The sequence below is a fragment of the Acartia tonsa genome, chromosome 15, assembly GCF_053477335.1.
Source record: "Acartia tonsa isolate MP-2025a chromosome 15, ASM5347733v1, whole genome shotgun sequence".
In the NCBI taxonomy this organism is placed as follows: domain Eukaryota; kingdom Metazoa; phylum Arthropoda; class Copepoda; order Calanoida; family Acartiidae; genus Acartia; species Acartia tonsa.
Genome location: NC_137274.1, coordinates 22,047,837 through 22,066,161, shown reverse-complemented (window position 1 = coordinate 22,066,161; position 18,325 = coordinate 22,047,837). Strand labels below are relative to the sequence as shown.

The following is an 18,325-nucleotide window of genomic DNA, read 5'->3' as shown; positions in this document are numbered from 1 at the left end:
CGTAACCGTTAGATTTTCTAAAGATTCTTCAGATTAACACAAAGTGAATAATGAATCAAATCTTTTATAGTAAATTATCAAGGATCTAAAGGGATAAGACAATGGCCGATAAATTGATACAAATCCGTGATGATAATAAACAAAATTAACCCTTTCTGTAGATTACAATCAGTTGTTGAAAAGTTTAGACACTCAACTTAATGAATAAACCAATTAAAATTAAAAAGTCCCCAAAGTTTGTGAGCTAAAGAATAAGAAAACGTTATTGTAAAACATTGGGGACTAGTTTAATAACAGTTTAATAATGTTCCCTCCCTCCCTGGTTAATTAAGCTCCATAATAATGGGAATGTTGACAAGAAGTTTTAGCCTTCTATCTTGAATAGGAGTCGAGAAAATCATATTTTCCTCACTTTATGTGTAACGGACGTATGGACATTTGGAATTATAGAGTAGCTTTACACGCGTTATTATATTTTTTGGGAAAAGACATATTCGGCATTCGCGGATATTAAATTTAAAAAAAAAGATTAAAACCAGTTTTGTTAGCCGCGAGATGCCGAAGTATTGATATTATGTTTTTTATTTTTTTATTTGTGGAAAATTGTCTGTAATACGATGCTGTACAGAATTCAGTATGGCCGAGAACCGGTTCTAATCCAGCGGATATTAATCGGTTTCAAAGCCGTACTGCTTTCCCCCTTAAGGTGTATACCTATAGCTTAGAATATTTTGAATTATTTGAATATTCATTAAACTGTTTGATTTTGTGTGTGTGTGTGTGAGTGTGTGTGTGTGTGTGTGTATGTGTGTGTGTATGTATGTTTTTGTGTGTGTGTGTGTGTGTGTGAGTTGTGTGAAAGTTGGCTATGTCGTAATCTTTCCCTCTCTCTCTCTCTCTCTCTCTCTCTCTCTCGCTCTCTCTCTCTTTCACCATCTATCTATCTATCTAGGTTTTCCCTTTCTTACAATTCTACTTTCACCACTGAGTATGGCTTCGAAACCGATTAATTTCCGTTGGATTAAAACCGGTTTTCAGTCATACTATCCGATAATATTCGCGGAAAGCTGTCTATAATACGATACGATAATAAAAACACATACAAGGAGAAATATATTTTCAGTATGGCTTCGAAACTGATTAATATCCGCTGGATTAGAACCGGTTCTTTTAGCGCATACTGAAAAATCATATATAGCACATCGTATTACAGACAATTTTCTGAGAATATTAAAATTAAAGATACCAGTTTTGTTAGCCCGGGCCTCGCTAACAAAACTTGTTTTTACCTTATAATTTTTTTTCATTTTGATATCCGCGGAAAACTGACTACGATACGATGCGATAAATAACTATTCTATTTAATTTACTCTGTCTGTGCTTCGCTTTTATGGATGTTGTCATCCATGTTTAGTTAAGATTTCACTTACCAAAAATAAAATACTTATAATAAATTAAGTAAAAGGATGTGTTTGTCTGTACCGAAGGATCTCGCTAACCGCTGAACCGATCGGGTTCTCCTCAATAGGGTAGCTTCTCATAGGTCCCGGGAAGGTTTATACCTATGTTGGATGAGGGTACCACCACCCTCCAAAGAGAAATCGCCCCTAGAAAAAAAATCCCCGCCCCCAAAAAAAAATTATTATTTTATTTTTTCAAGTGCCCCTAGAGGCCTCTAGGGGGCGTAGCCGCTAGTTGTATATAAAATTTACCGTTTGTCTGTCTGTTTGTCTGTCTGTCTGTCTGTCTGTTTGTAACAGTTTGTCTGTCATGTAAGAAAACTTTAATTTTTCGTCAAATCTATTAAATTTATTAAACTACATCTATTCAGAAATCTTGATAAATATTCCGATAAATTGATGTACATCCCCAATGACAACACACAAAATTATCCCTTCTGTTGAATTAGTGGTTGAAACGTTTGGACACTCATGTTAAAGAACAAACCATTAAGTCCCCCAAGTTGATAAGCCAACGAATAAGAAAACGTAATTATAAAACTTTGGGGACTAGTGTTAAAGAAACAGCCCAATGTCCCCTCCCTCTCTCTCTCTCTTTTTTTTCTCTCTCTCTCTCTCTCTTTCTCTCTCTCTCTCTCTCTCTCTCTCTCTCTCTCTCTCTCTCTCTCTCCCTCTATCTATCTCTCTCTCTCTCTCTCTCTCTCTCTCTCTACCTATCTCTCTCTCTTTCTCTCTCTCTCTTCTTGGAGATTCCATGTATTTTTTTAGGTTATTATAACAGTATAGAATTACGCTTAAATTTTGTTGTTATTTTTAGGAAAAAATTTTCTTAGAACCCAGAAAACTCACTTTCAGTTTCACTAGTACTCTCTGCTTGCTATGGCTTCTTAATTCGATTAATATCCGCTGGATTAGAACCGGTTTTTAGTAAGACTGTCCGCGGATAATGTCCGCGGAAAGTTGTCTATAATACGAAGCGTTAAATAAATACATAAAACTTAGGGATCTAAAGGGATAAGACAATGGCCGATAAATTGATGTACATCCCCCAATGATGATACACAAAATTATCCCTTATGTAGGTTAAATTAGTGGTTGAAACAAAATTACTCCTTATGTAGGTTAAATTAGTGGTTGAAACGATTAAACACTGAACTGAATAAACCAACCAATCAAAATTCATTGTCTAATCTATAAATTTATTACTCTCTGCTTGCCTGCAGGATTCTAAAGGGATAAGACAATGGCAGATAAATTGATGTACATCCCCGAATGATGATACACAAAATTATCCCTTATGTAGGATAAAATTAGTGGTTGTAACGTTTAAACACTCAAATGGATAGAAAATTGGCAAAATTATTTATCGCATCGTATTACAGACAGCTTTCCGCGGATATTGAAATGAAAAATACAAGATTTAAACAAGTTTTAAACAAAAGACCCGGTTAACAAAACTGGTTTAAGTTTTATAATTGTACATTTTTATATCCGCGGAAATCTGTTTATAACACGATGCAATGAATAATTATTATTGATTATAGGTTATTGGTTATAGAGTTAAATTATGTCTAACATATAAAGGAATCATTATGCCAATTTAGATTTAACAATGAGATCTATGCGTTACGGACTCACCCTAACTGTAGAAAAGGCCTTACCAGTTTAGATATTATATATTCAAAAAGTTAACTTTCTTTAAATAAATAAAATAGGTTAGCCGAAATTATACCAAAATATATAATTAAATAGTCTAAAACCCCTTAAAAATATTTATTTATTTATTTGTTTTTGAATGCTTTATTTACGTAAATTAGTACATCTAATTACTTAAAGAAGTAAAATAGCCTAAAACCATTCTAAGGACTTGAAATAGCTTTAAACCATCCTATTATTGTTGGAAATATAAAAAAAAATTCATTATGGCGGAGAACCGGTTCTAATCCAGCGGTTATATTAATCGGTTTCAAAGCCATACTGGAATAGTTATTTATCGCATCGGCTAAAAAAACACTGGTTTTAATCTTATAATTGTACATTTTTATATTCGTAGAAAGCTATCTATAATCCAAATACATGATTTTTCCGTATGGCTGAGAACCGGTTCTAACCCAGCGGATAAATTAATCGGTTTCCAAAGCCATACTGGAAAATCTTTTACAATTATAAGTCTTTTTCTAAGGGGTGAAATAACTTTGAATTTCCGAAATAATAATTTTCCGTTAGATTAAACATTTGAGTAAAAGACTAGAGGGAGAAAGGGTTAAATAACTGTATCTCCCCATCGCAACCATCTTGTGCAACCTTTCTATTGGGTCATTGTACATCGACCAATAGTGTTGCTTATATTAACACAGCCTAGTACCAGAAAATAATTTAAAAGCAGACGAAAGAGGTATTTGAAAAAGGAAGGGAGGTAGTTGTCTGTATATACATCTATACTATAGATATGTTAATTGAACCAATTATGCGTGGCTTTACCAAACCGGTTCAGTGGTTAGCAAGATTATGAGCTAAATATAGACACATAGACTGATAGACATCCTGTTACTTTAATATAAACTTACAAACAGATAGACAAGAAAATGTACAGACAGATAAAAAGACGAATAGATGAACAGACATACATACAGACAAACAGATGGACAGACAGAGATAGAGATAGACACATAATGACAGATAGACACAGAATGACGGATAGACATACAAATAAATAGACAGACAAACAGACATATATATAGACATACATACAGATAGACAGATAAACACACAGACAGACATACAGACAAACACACAGACAGGCGTACATACAGACATACAGATAGACATACAAACATATAGACAGACAAACAGACAAACACATATAGACAGACATTTATAAAGATAGATAGACATACGTACATATAGACAGACATACAGACAGACAAACATACAAACAGACAGACATATAGATATACATACAGAAGATAGGTAGACATACAGACAGACATACAGATAGACAGACATTCATATAGATAGATAGACATACATTTCAGACATACAGACAAACAAACATACAAATAGACAGACATACATACATATGATAGATAGACATACAAACATATAGATAGACACACATACAGATATACAAACATACAGATAGACACACATATAGACAGACATTCATAAAGATAGATAGACATACATACATAGAGACAGACATACAGATAGACAGACATTCATATAGATAGATAGACATACAAATAGATAGATAGACAAACAGACAAACAAACAGACATATATTTAGATCCGTTAATAGCAGCAATTTCTATAATTCTGAAATTTAAAAATGTGTCATCTTTTATATTCCTAGAGTTGGGATATCCTACAGGTTAGCCACAAATTCCGTTTAGTGTTACTAAATTATATCAGGGATCTAAAGGGATAAGACAATGACCGATAGATTGATGTACATACCCAATGATGATACACAAGATTATCCCTTCTGTAGATTAAATTTAGTGGTTGAAATCTTTAGACACTTAACTTAATAAAATAACCATTCTAAATTAAACAATAGTCCCCAATGTTGTTAAGACAACGAATAAGAAAATGTTATTATAAAACTTTGGGGACTTTGTGTAATAAACAGCCCATTGTCCCCTCTCTCTCTCTGATATTCTTACGGAGTTGAAGGCTTACTATACTATACTATGTTAGAAGCCTGCTTGTATTAGGTAATATTGAGAGAGAGAGAGAGAGAGAGATATTGAGAGAGAGAGAGAGAGAGAGAGAGAGACAGAGAGAGAGAGAGAGATAGAGAGAGAGAGAGATTGAGAGAGAGAGAGAGAGAGAGAGAGATTGAGAGAGAGAGAGATTGAGAGAGAGAGAGACAGAGAGAGAGAGAGAGAGAGAGATTGAGAGAGAGAGAGAGACAGAGAGACAGAGAGAGAGAGAGAGACAGAGAGAGAGAGAATTCTTGCAACTTTAAACATTACAGAGAGAGAGAGAGAGAGAGAGGGCGAGAGAGTTGAAAAAAGAGAGGGAGACACAGAAAACGAAAGATAGAGGAGAAAATACTTTATAGTTCAAATAAGACGGACGGAGGGGGGGGGGTGTATAAATTTCCCCATAGCAAGATCCACAAAAAAAGAAGGCTCGGAGTATTAACTAAGGGGAAAGGAGGAAACTATGTAGGCAAATGTAAGTAAGTGAAAGGGAAAAATGGGGGGTTGTGTTTGGTGTGTCATAAGCGGGGTAGGCAGGGGTGTATTGCAGCACACTAAATGAAAGTAGGTCAAATACCGGCTCGTATAAACTATCAGCCCCCCTCCCCTCCCCCACCCCGCATCATGATAACCCGGCCATACAAAAATCCGCGGCGGGAGAGCAACTGGTAATATATTGTTTGGCGCATTTTTGTCTTTTTAGTTGGGAGGATTTTTTTCATGTTTTTAGTGCATTTTTTTATAAGGGATCTAAAGGGATAAGACAATGGTAGACTAACATAAACCAACCAATCATGATAACACGGCCATACAAAATGTCTACGGCGGCAGAGCAACTGTGGTAACATTGTGTTTGGCGCGTTTTTGACTTTTTTTTTTATATTTTCGCGCATTTTGCCAATTTTAGCGCATTTTTAGTGACTATACCGCAAATTAAGTTTCAATAAATAATTGACGTTTATAGTTAATAATATACTAGAAGCCTCTAGGGGCAATTAATGTAGGAGATACCCTCCCCAAAATTAGTTAAAACCCTTTCCTAAACCCATAAGAAGATTAATTGTAAAAGAGAACCATATCATTTCGGCGATTAGCGAGAAAAAAATGATAAAATTCATTATATAATAGGACAAGCATTATCGCATTGTAATATAGACAGCTTTCCGCGGATATTAAAATGAAAAATTAAAAGATTAAACAAAGTTTTTATAGCCCTGGAGCCAAAAGGCTAGAACTAAGAAATTGGTATTTGTTATGATCTTTATTTTATGATGTGTGGAAAATTGTCTGCAAATTGATGCTCTATACATGTTTTTATAGTATTAGAACTGGTTCTAATCCAGTGGACGTTGATATTTGTCAAAGCCATACTTAAAAATTATGTATAGCATTACAGACCTCTTAGGGCTAACAAAACCCATTTTCATCTTATGATTTTTAATTTTAATATAACGCTGCAAGCTGTCTATATAATACCATGCGATAAATAACTATTATAGATTCATAGAGCAATACTACAAAAAAATTAATAGTTATTCATCACATTGTGTTATAGACAGCTTTCTGCGGATATTAAAATGAAAAATACTAAAATGAATGAATAAATATACTAAAATGAAAAATTGTAAGATTAAGACCAGTTTTCTTTTTAATATTTGTGGAAAATTGTCTTTAATGCGGACATTAATCGATTTCTAAGCCATAATACTACAAAAATTGTAAAAAATTTTGAATAAATTTTTTGCGGGTTGTTATATGAGACAACCCCCACCCCACATGCTTGCGGGGGAAGAAGAGGGAGGGGAAGAGGGGTGACTGCAAGTTGTTAGTGAGAGTGATTTTAGTTCAGGGAAGGGAAGAGGGAGGAGGGAGGAGGGAGGAGGGAGGAGGGAGGAGGGAGGACTATCTATACTAGTGAAAGTAGAATACACAGACTTTAGTCTTTAGTTTATAAGACTTTATCCTAGTGAGTGGTGCAGATATTCGTGTGTGAATACACACACACACACACACACACACACCCCTGTACTTTCTGTAGACTGTAAGTGAAAGTTGTGAAAAATTTCTCCATATATATATACATACATATATGTTAAATATAACTATACCATGGTGCTCCACTTATCATATATAGATAAAAATATATTATTTTCCGTGGAAAATAATATCAAGTGATATTTGATGATTGGATGATATATTATGAATATTGAAACAGTGAATTTTGTTTATTTTATTAATTTTTATTATAATAATAACCACGCGAGGAAAGCATATATTATATTTTTTTACTAACCTTATACGATAGACATAATTTACCCTGTTTTTTTTTATTACACTAGTCCCCAAAGTTTTATTATAGCATTTCCTCATTCTTTGACCTAAAAACTTTTTGATTGGTTGGTTCATTAAGTTGAGTATAGGTAATGTAATAAAATTATAATTTTACTACCCTTATACGATAGACATAAATTACCCTGCTTTTTTTTTTGTATCTGGGAGTGAGGGGACATTGGGATGATTATTACACTAGTCCCCAAAGTTTTATTATATCGTTTTCTTATTCGTTGGCTTAAAAACTTTGGGGACTTTTTGATTGGTTGGTTCATTAAGTATATATACGGATTAACCATTAATTGTAATGTACAGAAGGGATACTTTTGTGTATCATCATTGGGGATGTACATCAATTTATCAGCCATTGTCTTATCCCTTTAGATCCCTGTAAGGGAGGGAGGGGACATTGGGTTGATTATTATACTAGTCCCCAAAGTTTTATTATAACGTTTTCTTATTCGTTGGCTTAAAAACTTTGGGGACTTTTTGATTGGTTGGTTCATTAAGTTGAGTATCATTTTAACCATTAATTCTAATCTACAGAAGGGATAATATTGTGTATCATCATTGGGGATGTACATCAATTTATCAACCATTGTCTTATCCCTTTAGATCCTTGTAAGGGAGGGGGGGGGGACATTGGGCTGTTTGTTACACTAGTCCCCAAAGTTTTATTTTAGCATTTTCTTATTTTTTGACTTAAAAACTTTGGGGACTTTTTGATTGGTTAGTTCATTAAGTATACATACGGATTAACCATTAATTGTAATCTACATAAGGGATAATTTTGTGTATCATCATTGGGGATGTACATCAATATATCAGCGCCATTGTCTTATCCCTTTAGATCCCTGTAAGGGAGGGGGGGGGGACATTGGGCTATAAATTATTTTAAGCTTAAAAACTTTGGGGACTTTTGTTATATGTTTATTGGGGTTGTACCAAAAAAAAGCAGTAGCCAACCTTTTTCACCTCTATTATACATATAGGGTAATTTTGTTGCTCATAAATGGGGATGTACATCAATTTATCAGCCATTGTCGTATCCCTTTAGATCACTGTTAGCGACCCTGGCTTAAAAACTTTGGGGACTTTTGTTTATTGGGTTGTACAAAAAAGAAGTACCTTTTTGTTTTTCATAATTGGAGATGTACATCAATTTATCAGCCATTGTCTTATCCCTTTAGATCCCTTTGTTTTATTTTATTCTAAGGGAGACGAAAAATAGCCGAAAACCATCTAAAAGACAGTAATTTGGAAATAAAACAGCTTAAAACCATTAATTTAGGGATCTATATTAAAAAAGGAGGACTCAATCGGATCCAGTGGTTGGCGAGATTTTAACAAACACACAAAAACTCTACGCAAGGGATAAGACAATGGACGTTGAATTGAAATACATCCCCAATGATCATATACAAAATTACCCCTTCTGTAGATTACAATTACAAATACATCCCCATTGCATTGTTATCATCGACAAAATTACCCTTTCTGTATATTAAAATAATTTGTCTATCTATCTGTCTGTCTCTCTGTTTGTCTGTCTATCTGTCAATCTATATGTCTGTCTGTTTGTTTGTCTGTCTATCTGTCTGTCTGTTTGTTTGTCTGTCTATCTATCTGTCTGTTTGTTTGTCTGTCTATCTATCTGTCTGTCTGTATGTCTGTCTATCTATCTGTCTGTCTGTATGTCTGTCTATCTATCTGTCTGTCTGTATGTCTGTATATCTATCTATCTGTCTGTATGTCTGTTTATCTATCTGTCTGTATGTCTGTCTGTGTGTTCATATTTCTATATGTGTGTCATTTTGTGTCTGGCTCTATGTCTATATGTACATCTGTTTGGACACTATAAGTTTTGTATCAATTAATCAGATTTTATTAAAATCACCCAAAGAGTTGTTTAGCCAACAAATGCAATGGGAGAACTTTAATCTATTCTGGTACCCAAGGTTTTATAAATCTATTCCGGTACCCAAGGTTTTAAAATAATTACCTTATTAGTTTGCATTACAAAAAGCGTGTCGGAATGAAATGTACAAAATTTACAAAGGGGTGATTTTGTTAGTTATCATTTGTTCATTGTCTTATCCCTTATCTCTGCAAAGGGGGTGGTTACACCCCCCCCCCTACATGTCTCTAGAGTCTAAGGGCAAAACTAGTAGCGTTTTCCGTGGATATAAAAATGTATAAAATTGTATACCTCTTCAAATAAGAATCATTCAGAAGAATCTACAATAATAAAATCAGCCGTATAGCTTTAGAAATAGATTAATAGGTCATATGAAGCTTCACGAAAAATCGCCATTTATCTTTAATAGGAGCCAAGATATTATTTTTCGCCGAATTTTGATTGCCTTTGCCATTTTAGAGGAAGCTTCGCATAAATTTTAGGATGGTTTTAGGCTATTTTTTTTATTGTTTTAATGTCTTTATCTGGTTTTAGGCTATTAATAACTAGTTGATTTGTCCCTAGCCTCTAAAGGAGGTTAAGAAAAAAAGGCATAAATCCTCTCTGACACATTTAAAAAGCTTTCAAGCTCCCCTATATTTTCAATTTTAGTTTTTGAAAGAAAAAGTAAAAAAGACATTTTTATGGTGGGGGGGGGGGGGGGGGAGTTAATTATTTTCTAGTGGTGATTTCCCCTAAAATATTTATTAACCTTACCTTGATCTATAAAAAACTTTACTGTAAAGGAGAACCCTATCGGTTCAGTGGTTAGCGAGATCTTATGCTACACACAGATAGACAGACGGACGGACAGACAGACAGACATAAAGACAGATAGACAGACAGACAGATAGACAGACAGATAGATAGACAGATAAACAGATAGACAGTAAGACAGATAGACAGAAAGACAGATAGACAGACAGAAAGACAGACAGAAAGACAGACAGTAAGACAGATAGATAGACAGATATAAATAATGATATAAATACAGAAAGATAGATTGACAGATAGACAGTTAGACAGAAAGACAGATAAACAGATAAACAGATAGACATATTGAAAGATAGACAGATATCCTGTTAGTTACTTTTAATTGTGACAGCGGCTTATGACTTGATTACCTAGTTTCGACAATAATAAAACTAACAGTAATTCAGGAAATTAAGATATTTATTATAGAAAAAATATACAACTAACTATTATGGACATACTTACATTTTTAGGACTTGATTATAGAGTTGCTTCTCTTTTAATATTGTACTTTGTTGTCCCTGGAATCAGTATACCAAAAATCAGATCAATCGGATAATTAGATCACATATAAATTTGTTGTTAAAAAAGTCAAAAAATCAACATTTTTAAAACGGACGTACGGACATTCTGGTAATGATTATAGAGTTGCTACGCTTTCTTAATCGTACTTAACTACTACAGGAATCACTATGCATAGTTTGAAATCGATAGGACAATTCTAACATGCCTAAATTAACGAAAAAAGCTAACTAGGTAATAACTTTTATTTTAAAATTGAATTTGATTGTTTGCTCATTAAGTTGAGTGTCCTAACGTTTCACAATCACTAATTGTAATCTACAGACGAGGGGGTAATTTTGTGTATCATCGTTGGGGATGTACATTAATTTATCGTTCATTGTCTTATCCCTTTAGATTCTTTGATATTATATTGTTGATTTAGCTGGTCCCCAAACTTTATAATCTTATTCGTTGGCTAGTTAAACATTGGGGACTTTTATGAAATCTTGATAAGTTGGTATAAACTATGTAGCAGTGTCCAAACGCTTCCACCAATGATTTTAGTTTAAAGAAAGGGGTAAATTTTGTTTCTCGTATTCATTTGAATCCGGTGGATAGGAACCGGTTCTCATCCATACGAAAAAAACTATGTCTAGCATTGTATTATATACAGCTTTCTACGAATATAAAAATGTACAATCATAAGATTAAAATCAGTTTTTTAGCCCGTGCCTTCGGCACCTCGGGGCTAAAAAAACTGGTTTTAATCTTATAATCATACATTCTATATATCCGCGGAAAGCTGTTTATAATACGATGCAAAAAATAACTATTATCATAATTTGAAATAAGACTTTGGACGTTAGATTAATAAATTTCACCAATGAAGTAAAACAAAATTATCACCTCTATAATTTGATATTATTTGTTGAAAAAAAGTACCCAAAGTGTTTAGACAAACGTGTTTGTAATACTTTGGGGACTATCTTAATTTATATTCCCCTATATCCTATATGGGATTATACCTTATACGATAAATAGTCTAAATCCTGCCCTAGATCGACGCTAATTGAAAATTGTCTAGCCGTTAATGAGATATAGCTGAACACACACACACACACACACACACAAACACACACACACACACACACACAAACACACACACACACACACACACACATACACACACACACACACACACACACACACACACACACACACACACACACACACACACACACACACACACACACACACACACACACACACATACATCTTAATGCTTAAAATAACTTGACTCTAGGGGAGGGCATAGGAGGTCAGGAAAATAGCCTAAAACCTTTCAAAGACTAATATAAAACTTCATTAAAAAGTCAAGTCCTAAAGAACCAGCAGTTTTCGAAATCTTTATCTTTAAAAGAAAGTAACCTTACTACTTTATATGATTCAATCGGCTACGCCCCTAGAGGCCTCTAGTAGACAAACGCAGATCCTGTTACTTTATTTTAAGGATATTATTATAGTTATTTATCGCATCGTATTATAAACAGCTTTCCACTGATATAAAAATGAAAAATATAAGAAATAAACCAGTTTTGTTAGCTCCGAGGGTCCAAAGGCCTAGGCTAACAAAACTGGTATTAATATAATGCTTTTAATTTTAATATTTGTGAAAAATGCTATACATGATTTTTCAGTATGGCTGAGAACCGGTTTCTTATCCACCGGATATTAATCGGTTTTTCAAAGCCATACTGGAAATTATTAACTTTTATATAAAGTAGTAAGCTTTTTTTTTTGTCTGTAGCGAAAGATCTCGCTAACCGCTGAACCGATATTGTTCTCCTTTACAGTGAAGCTTCTTACAGGTCCTGGGAAGGTTTATAACTATTTCTGGGGAGGGTTCCCCGCCTCAAGTGCCCCTAGAGGCTCTAGGGGGCGTAGCAGCTATTTTTTTAAATTTTTTTTTTTATAAAATACAATGCCTTTATTTTGGCAGAATTCCCTTAGAATAATTTCCCTTACGGTTGAGTTGGGCGAATAACAACATTCTCGTTTCCTTTCTTACTTCCAAATATTATGTACCTTAAGGACAATAGAGAACTGATTTTTGTACATTCCCCATGATGATAATACAAAATTACCCTGTCATTCTCGTTTCCTTTCTTACTTAATATCAGCGATCTTAAGGGATAAGACAATGAACAACTGATTTGTGTACATTCCCAATGATGATAATACAAAATTACCCTGTCATTCTCGTTTCCTTTCTTACCTAATATCAGGGATCTTAAGGGATAAGATATATGATTTGTGTACATTCCCAATGATGTTTTGACAATTCTAGTTTGGAACCAACCAATCAAAATTAAATTAAAAGTAACAAAAGTTTCTAATGAATAAGATAACATGTTTATAAAACTTTGGGTACCTCTGACATATTTAAAATAAGTTCATGGTTACCCAAACCTGATTTTAAGCATTTTCCCTCAGAACTAAAAAAATGAAACTCCAATGATAATACCTACACAAAATTACTCCTTCTGTAGATTTCAATTAGTGGTGAAACGTTTGGAAACTGAATATACCAACAATCAAATACAAATTAACTAAAGTCCCCAATGTTGTTGAGCCAACGAATAAGAAAGCATTATTATAAAACTTTAGGGACTAGTATAATAAACAGCCCATTGACTATCTTTCTCTCTGTAATTTTCTACTGCCGTACTATAGTAAAAATCAGCTGGAATGGTATTTATAGTAGCTGAGACTGCAAATAAGAAACCTGGAGGGTTTTTTAGTAGCGAAGCTACTCTATAATTCACTTTGTCTGTCTGTCCGTTTGTCCATAGCTCTGTGTGGGATATAGAACTTTCTCTATATAAGATAAACGGCGGATATTTTTGGTATTCAATGTTTATATAAAAATGATGCTGTGAGTATTGGTGCAAAAAATATGACGTAACAAAAAAAATTAGCCAATGAGAGTCCACTATAAATTTTACCATTGGTCAATAACAGCCTCTCATTGGCTAATTTTTTTTGTTACGTCATATTTTTTGCACCAATACTCACAGCATCTATATATATATATATATATATATATATATATATATATATATATATATGCATGTAAATGGGTTATTTGGTGTATCATCATTGTCAGTATATCTTAATTTATCTTTCATTGTCTTATCTTTTGGGATTTAAATTTAAATTTAAAAAATTAGAAAATGTTGTTAAAAAAGTAAAACAATCGACATGTTTAAAATGGACGTACGGACATTCTAATAATGATTATAGAGTTGCTACGCTTTCTAAATCGGACCTAACTACTACAGGAACCACCATGCAAAGTTTGAAATCAATAGGACAATTCTAACATGCCTAAATTAACGAAAAAAGATATCTGTTAGGACGGACCGACCCTAATTATAGAAAAGCTTAGGTTTTAAAAAGATTAAATATATGCTTTTAAACTAGGTCCCATCGAGATCTAACCTAAGAAATCAATTCTCACCCCCATCACCAAAAACTTTCGGCCGAAAATTCAAAATTCATCATCCCATTTGTTTTTTTGTTTTTTTGACAAAAAAAACTTATTAGAATAATTATTTATATATAAAAAGAATGTAAACTATTTAACGTGATACAAATTTTATAAAAAAAAAATAAGAGTGAATATATTTATAATTGTTGTGAAATTTATATTTAAAAACGCGCAATTTAAAAAAATCCATAAAAAATTGGGTTTTTCCAAAAAAAAATCCGCAATTTTTAAAAAAAATCGGGTTAAAAAAACTGTTAAAAATTAAGAATGATGGAAATACCGTTGAGCAGCTCGGGGGGCTTCAGCCTTGCTGGCATGGAGGTGAACGTTGACAGCATGGCCGCTATCCACCCCAGCCAGCTGTCCATCTCGGCCGCGGCAGCGGCCAACAGCCAGCTGCAGCACATCAGCACAACAGTCCAGAATGCTGTGCACAGCATGGCACACCACAGCCAACAACAACAGCAGCAACAACAGGTTGCCCAACATCAGCTGTTGCATTCACCGAATAATAACAACAACACAATGTCAGAATTGACCGTCAACACAAACACGATGGCAGCGGTGGCTGCCATAACGGCTGCCGGCGGCGGCGGCGGCCACTACCAGCAGCTGCCGTCGGATGGGAGTAGTTCGAGTGGGGGCGGCGGCGGCGGTTCGAGCATGATCAGCAGTCATATTAGCAGTCTTATGTCCGATCCGTGTACACTTTTCTCAGGTGCGAAAATTCCCAATCCGGATACATTTCCGCCGGATTAGAACCGGTTCTCAGCCCCTCTATCCGCGGTTATAACTGTCTATAAAACGCGCAGTCTATCTGAATATTATTTTGTACCAGGAATAAGACAATGGACGATAAATTACAAGTTTATGTTATTTAGACTGAAGAGGGTGTTAAGGTCGCCATTGCGAGTTAGTTTTTGTTTTTGCAGTATCGCAGCGTTGGAACCGATTAATATCCGCTGGATTAGAACTCCAGTTCTCAGCCATACTGAAAAAATATTATATAGCATTGTATTATATCCAGTTTTCGGGTATAGTCCCTTTCGTAACATCGCACCTTATGGGGCGATTCTTCGTATTTTTCACAGTAGCTTTTCTCCTATTTCTAGCCCCTGCGGGAGGCTCTAACCTTGCGGGGCCAATTACCTAACCCTATGGGGCAATCACCTAACCCAATATAACCTGACCTAACCTAAAATAACCTATAAAAAGCCATTTTAAAAATACGACGAATCGCCCCTTATGGGGCGATGTTACAAAAGGGGACTATTCCCCAGTTTTCTAAAAATATAGAAATGTACAATTATATAAGATTAAAACCAGTTTTGTTAGCCCGTGCCTTCGGCTTAAATAACCATTATAGACTGAAAATCATAATATTAAAATACATGCAACGATTTCTTAATTATACCTAATTGTTACAGGAATTCTCATGCCAAGTTTGAAATCGATAAGACAATTTTAACATGCCTATATAAATATATACAAAAGCTTTGCCTTTAAAAAGGTTATTAAACATTCTATTCAATATATATTAGCGCAGTTACTGTATAATTAGGTTATATCCGTCCGTCCGTCTGTATATTATAAGACTGCTAACAAAAAAAAACAGCATTTACTCGGTAGATTTAAAAGATAGGCATCTGAACTTTTAAAGCGTAGATTTTCATAAGCACAAAACAATCAAAATTTAATGCATTTTTGGATTTTAAAAATATTTTTTTCCTAAAAAAGTGAAGGTCTGAAACGGTAGAATTAAAGAACTTTAACACTTGTTGAGTGTCAGAACTGAAAAAAAAGTTTGAATGGACATACGGACATTTTGGTAACGATTGTAGAATTGCTACGCTTTCTAACGATTATAGAATTGCTACGCTTTCTAAATCGTACCTAACTGTTATAGGAATCATCATGCAAAGTTTGAAATTGATTTTAAAATACGGATAGAAATATCCTATTAAGAATTTTTAAGTTCGGAAGTGAAAATCCATAAAATTTTTTTTTTATTAAATGGATATATTATTACTTGGACGTTGCACCAGATTTTCATGTATTCTGATAAAGTAATGCTCTCAGCTTGCTAAATTAACGATACCACTTTTTATACCTCCCCTGCTACTGAATGAACAAACTGACCAATAAATTAGGTCCATATTAGCAACTTAAATTTTAGACAAATTTTCGTCTGTCAATATATCCACGTATATCCTATATCCATTATTTTATATAACAATTAGCGGCTACGCCCCTAGAGGCATTTTCGGATTTAGTTTTTAACTGATAAAAAAATGTTGTTTTTTTTATATTATCGGGACCTATGAGAAGCTTTACTATAGAAGGAGAACCATATCGGTTCAGTGGTTAGCGCGACATACAGATAGACTTTCTAATACTTACATTTAACGAAACTTGAAATGAAATTTATTAATTAATTTAAAAATGAACCTATTTACAAACACCCTCCAATTATGATGTACCAAATAACCCCTTAAGTAGATTAAATTTAGCATAAAAAATTATTATTTTTAGAATCAATAAAGATACTAACTTACTGTCAATGATTATAGAAATGATCCGCTTGCTAAATTAGACCTTATCATTTCAGAAATCACCATGCAAAGTTTAAAGTCGATTATTCAAACATGCCTAAATTAATGTTAAAAGCTATCCGTTACGGACGGACGGACGTATGGGCTTGCGCTTTGATAAAAATTTATTTGTAAAAAAATCTTCCAAATTAGATTTTAAAAATCTATCGATAAATCTATCAAAATACATATATCTTATCTATCTATTTAATTTTGTATGCATCTATCTATATATCAATCTATCCACCTATTTATCTATCTTTATATCCATCAATATATTATTATCCATCCATCTACCTATAAATCTATCAACATACATATATCTATCTATTTAATTATTTATGCATCCATCCTATATCTATCCATCCATCTATCCCAATTTTATTTATCAATCTATCAATCTATAAAATAAATATATCTATCCAGAAGATGATTAAAGTCCCTCCACAGATTATGACGTCATACGATAAAATAACCAATGAGAGGCCAGCTAAAATTTTACCATTGGTCAATTACAGTGTATACTGGCCTCTCATTGGCTATTCTATCATATAACGTCATAATCTGTTGAGGGACTTTAATCATCTTCATATATCTATCTATCTATCTATCTATCTATCTATCTATCTATCTATCTATCTATCTATCTAACTAACTATCTAACTATCTATCTATCTATCTATCTATCTATCTATCTATCTATCTATCTATCTATCTATCTATCTATCTATCTATCTATCTATCTATCTATCTATCTATCTATCTATCTATCTATCTATCTATCTATCTATCTATCTATCTATCTATCTATCTATCTATGTATCTATCTATCTAACTATCTATCTATGTATCTATCTATCTATCTAACTATCTATCTATCTATCTAACTATATATCTATTTCAGGAGGGTCTATGGACTATGGAATGATAGGCCAGAGCGACCACTCCGACACCAAGGAAGGATTTGAGGAACTTTGTCCGGTGTGCGGCGATAAGGTAAGTCCCAATCCGGATACATATACGCTGGATTAGAACCGGTTCTCAGTCATACTATCCGCGGATAATGTCCGCGGAAAGCTGTCTATAATACGAAACGTTAAAAAACTCTAAAATCCGATACTTTTCCGTTGGATTAGAACCGGTTCTCAGTCATGCTATCCGCGGTAATAACTGTCTATAATACGCGCAGTTTATCTGAATTTTATTTTTACAATTTCAATACATTCATAATTATGACGAATAAAATTATCCTTTCTGTAAGTTTTGAGTTTATGTTGATAAATTATAGGCAAAGGTGATTTCGATTTATCTATTAATTTATCTATTCATATTTGTCTGTCTGTCTATTTTTCTTTCCATCTGTTTGTCTGTCTGTCTATCTATTCATCCAACCATCTAACCATACATCCATTCATCCATCTATCTGTTTGCATGTCTGTCTATCTATCTGTCTATCCACCCATTAATCCATC

General features: G+C 33.7%; 1 protein-coding gene across 3 annotated transcripts in view; it reads left to right on the top strand.

Moving 5' to 3' along the window:
- Positions 1 to 18,325, top strand: part of LOC145306842 (nuclear hormone receptor FTZ-F1-like) — a 75,541-nt gene that overhangs the window by 15,134 nt on the left and 42,082 nt on the right. For 2 of the 3 annotated variants that reach the window (XM_080149155.1, XM_080149154.1), the window contains exon 8: positions 17,758 to 17,849. In XM_080149155.1, coding sequence (XP_080005281.1) covers positions 17,758 to 17,849 — 92 coding nt within the window. Of the gene's footprint in view, positions 1 to 14,195; positions 14,981 to 17,757; positions 17,850 to 18,325 lie in introns of those variants that run through there. The other variant, XM_080149156.1, reaches the window with a different exon arrangement.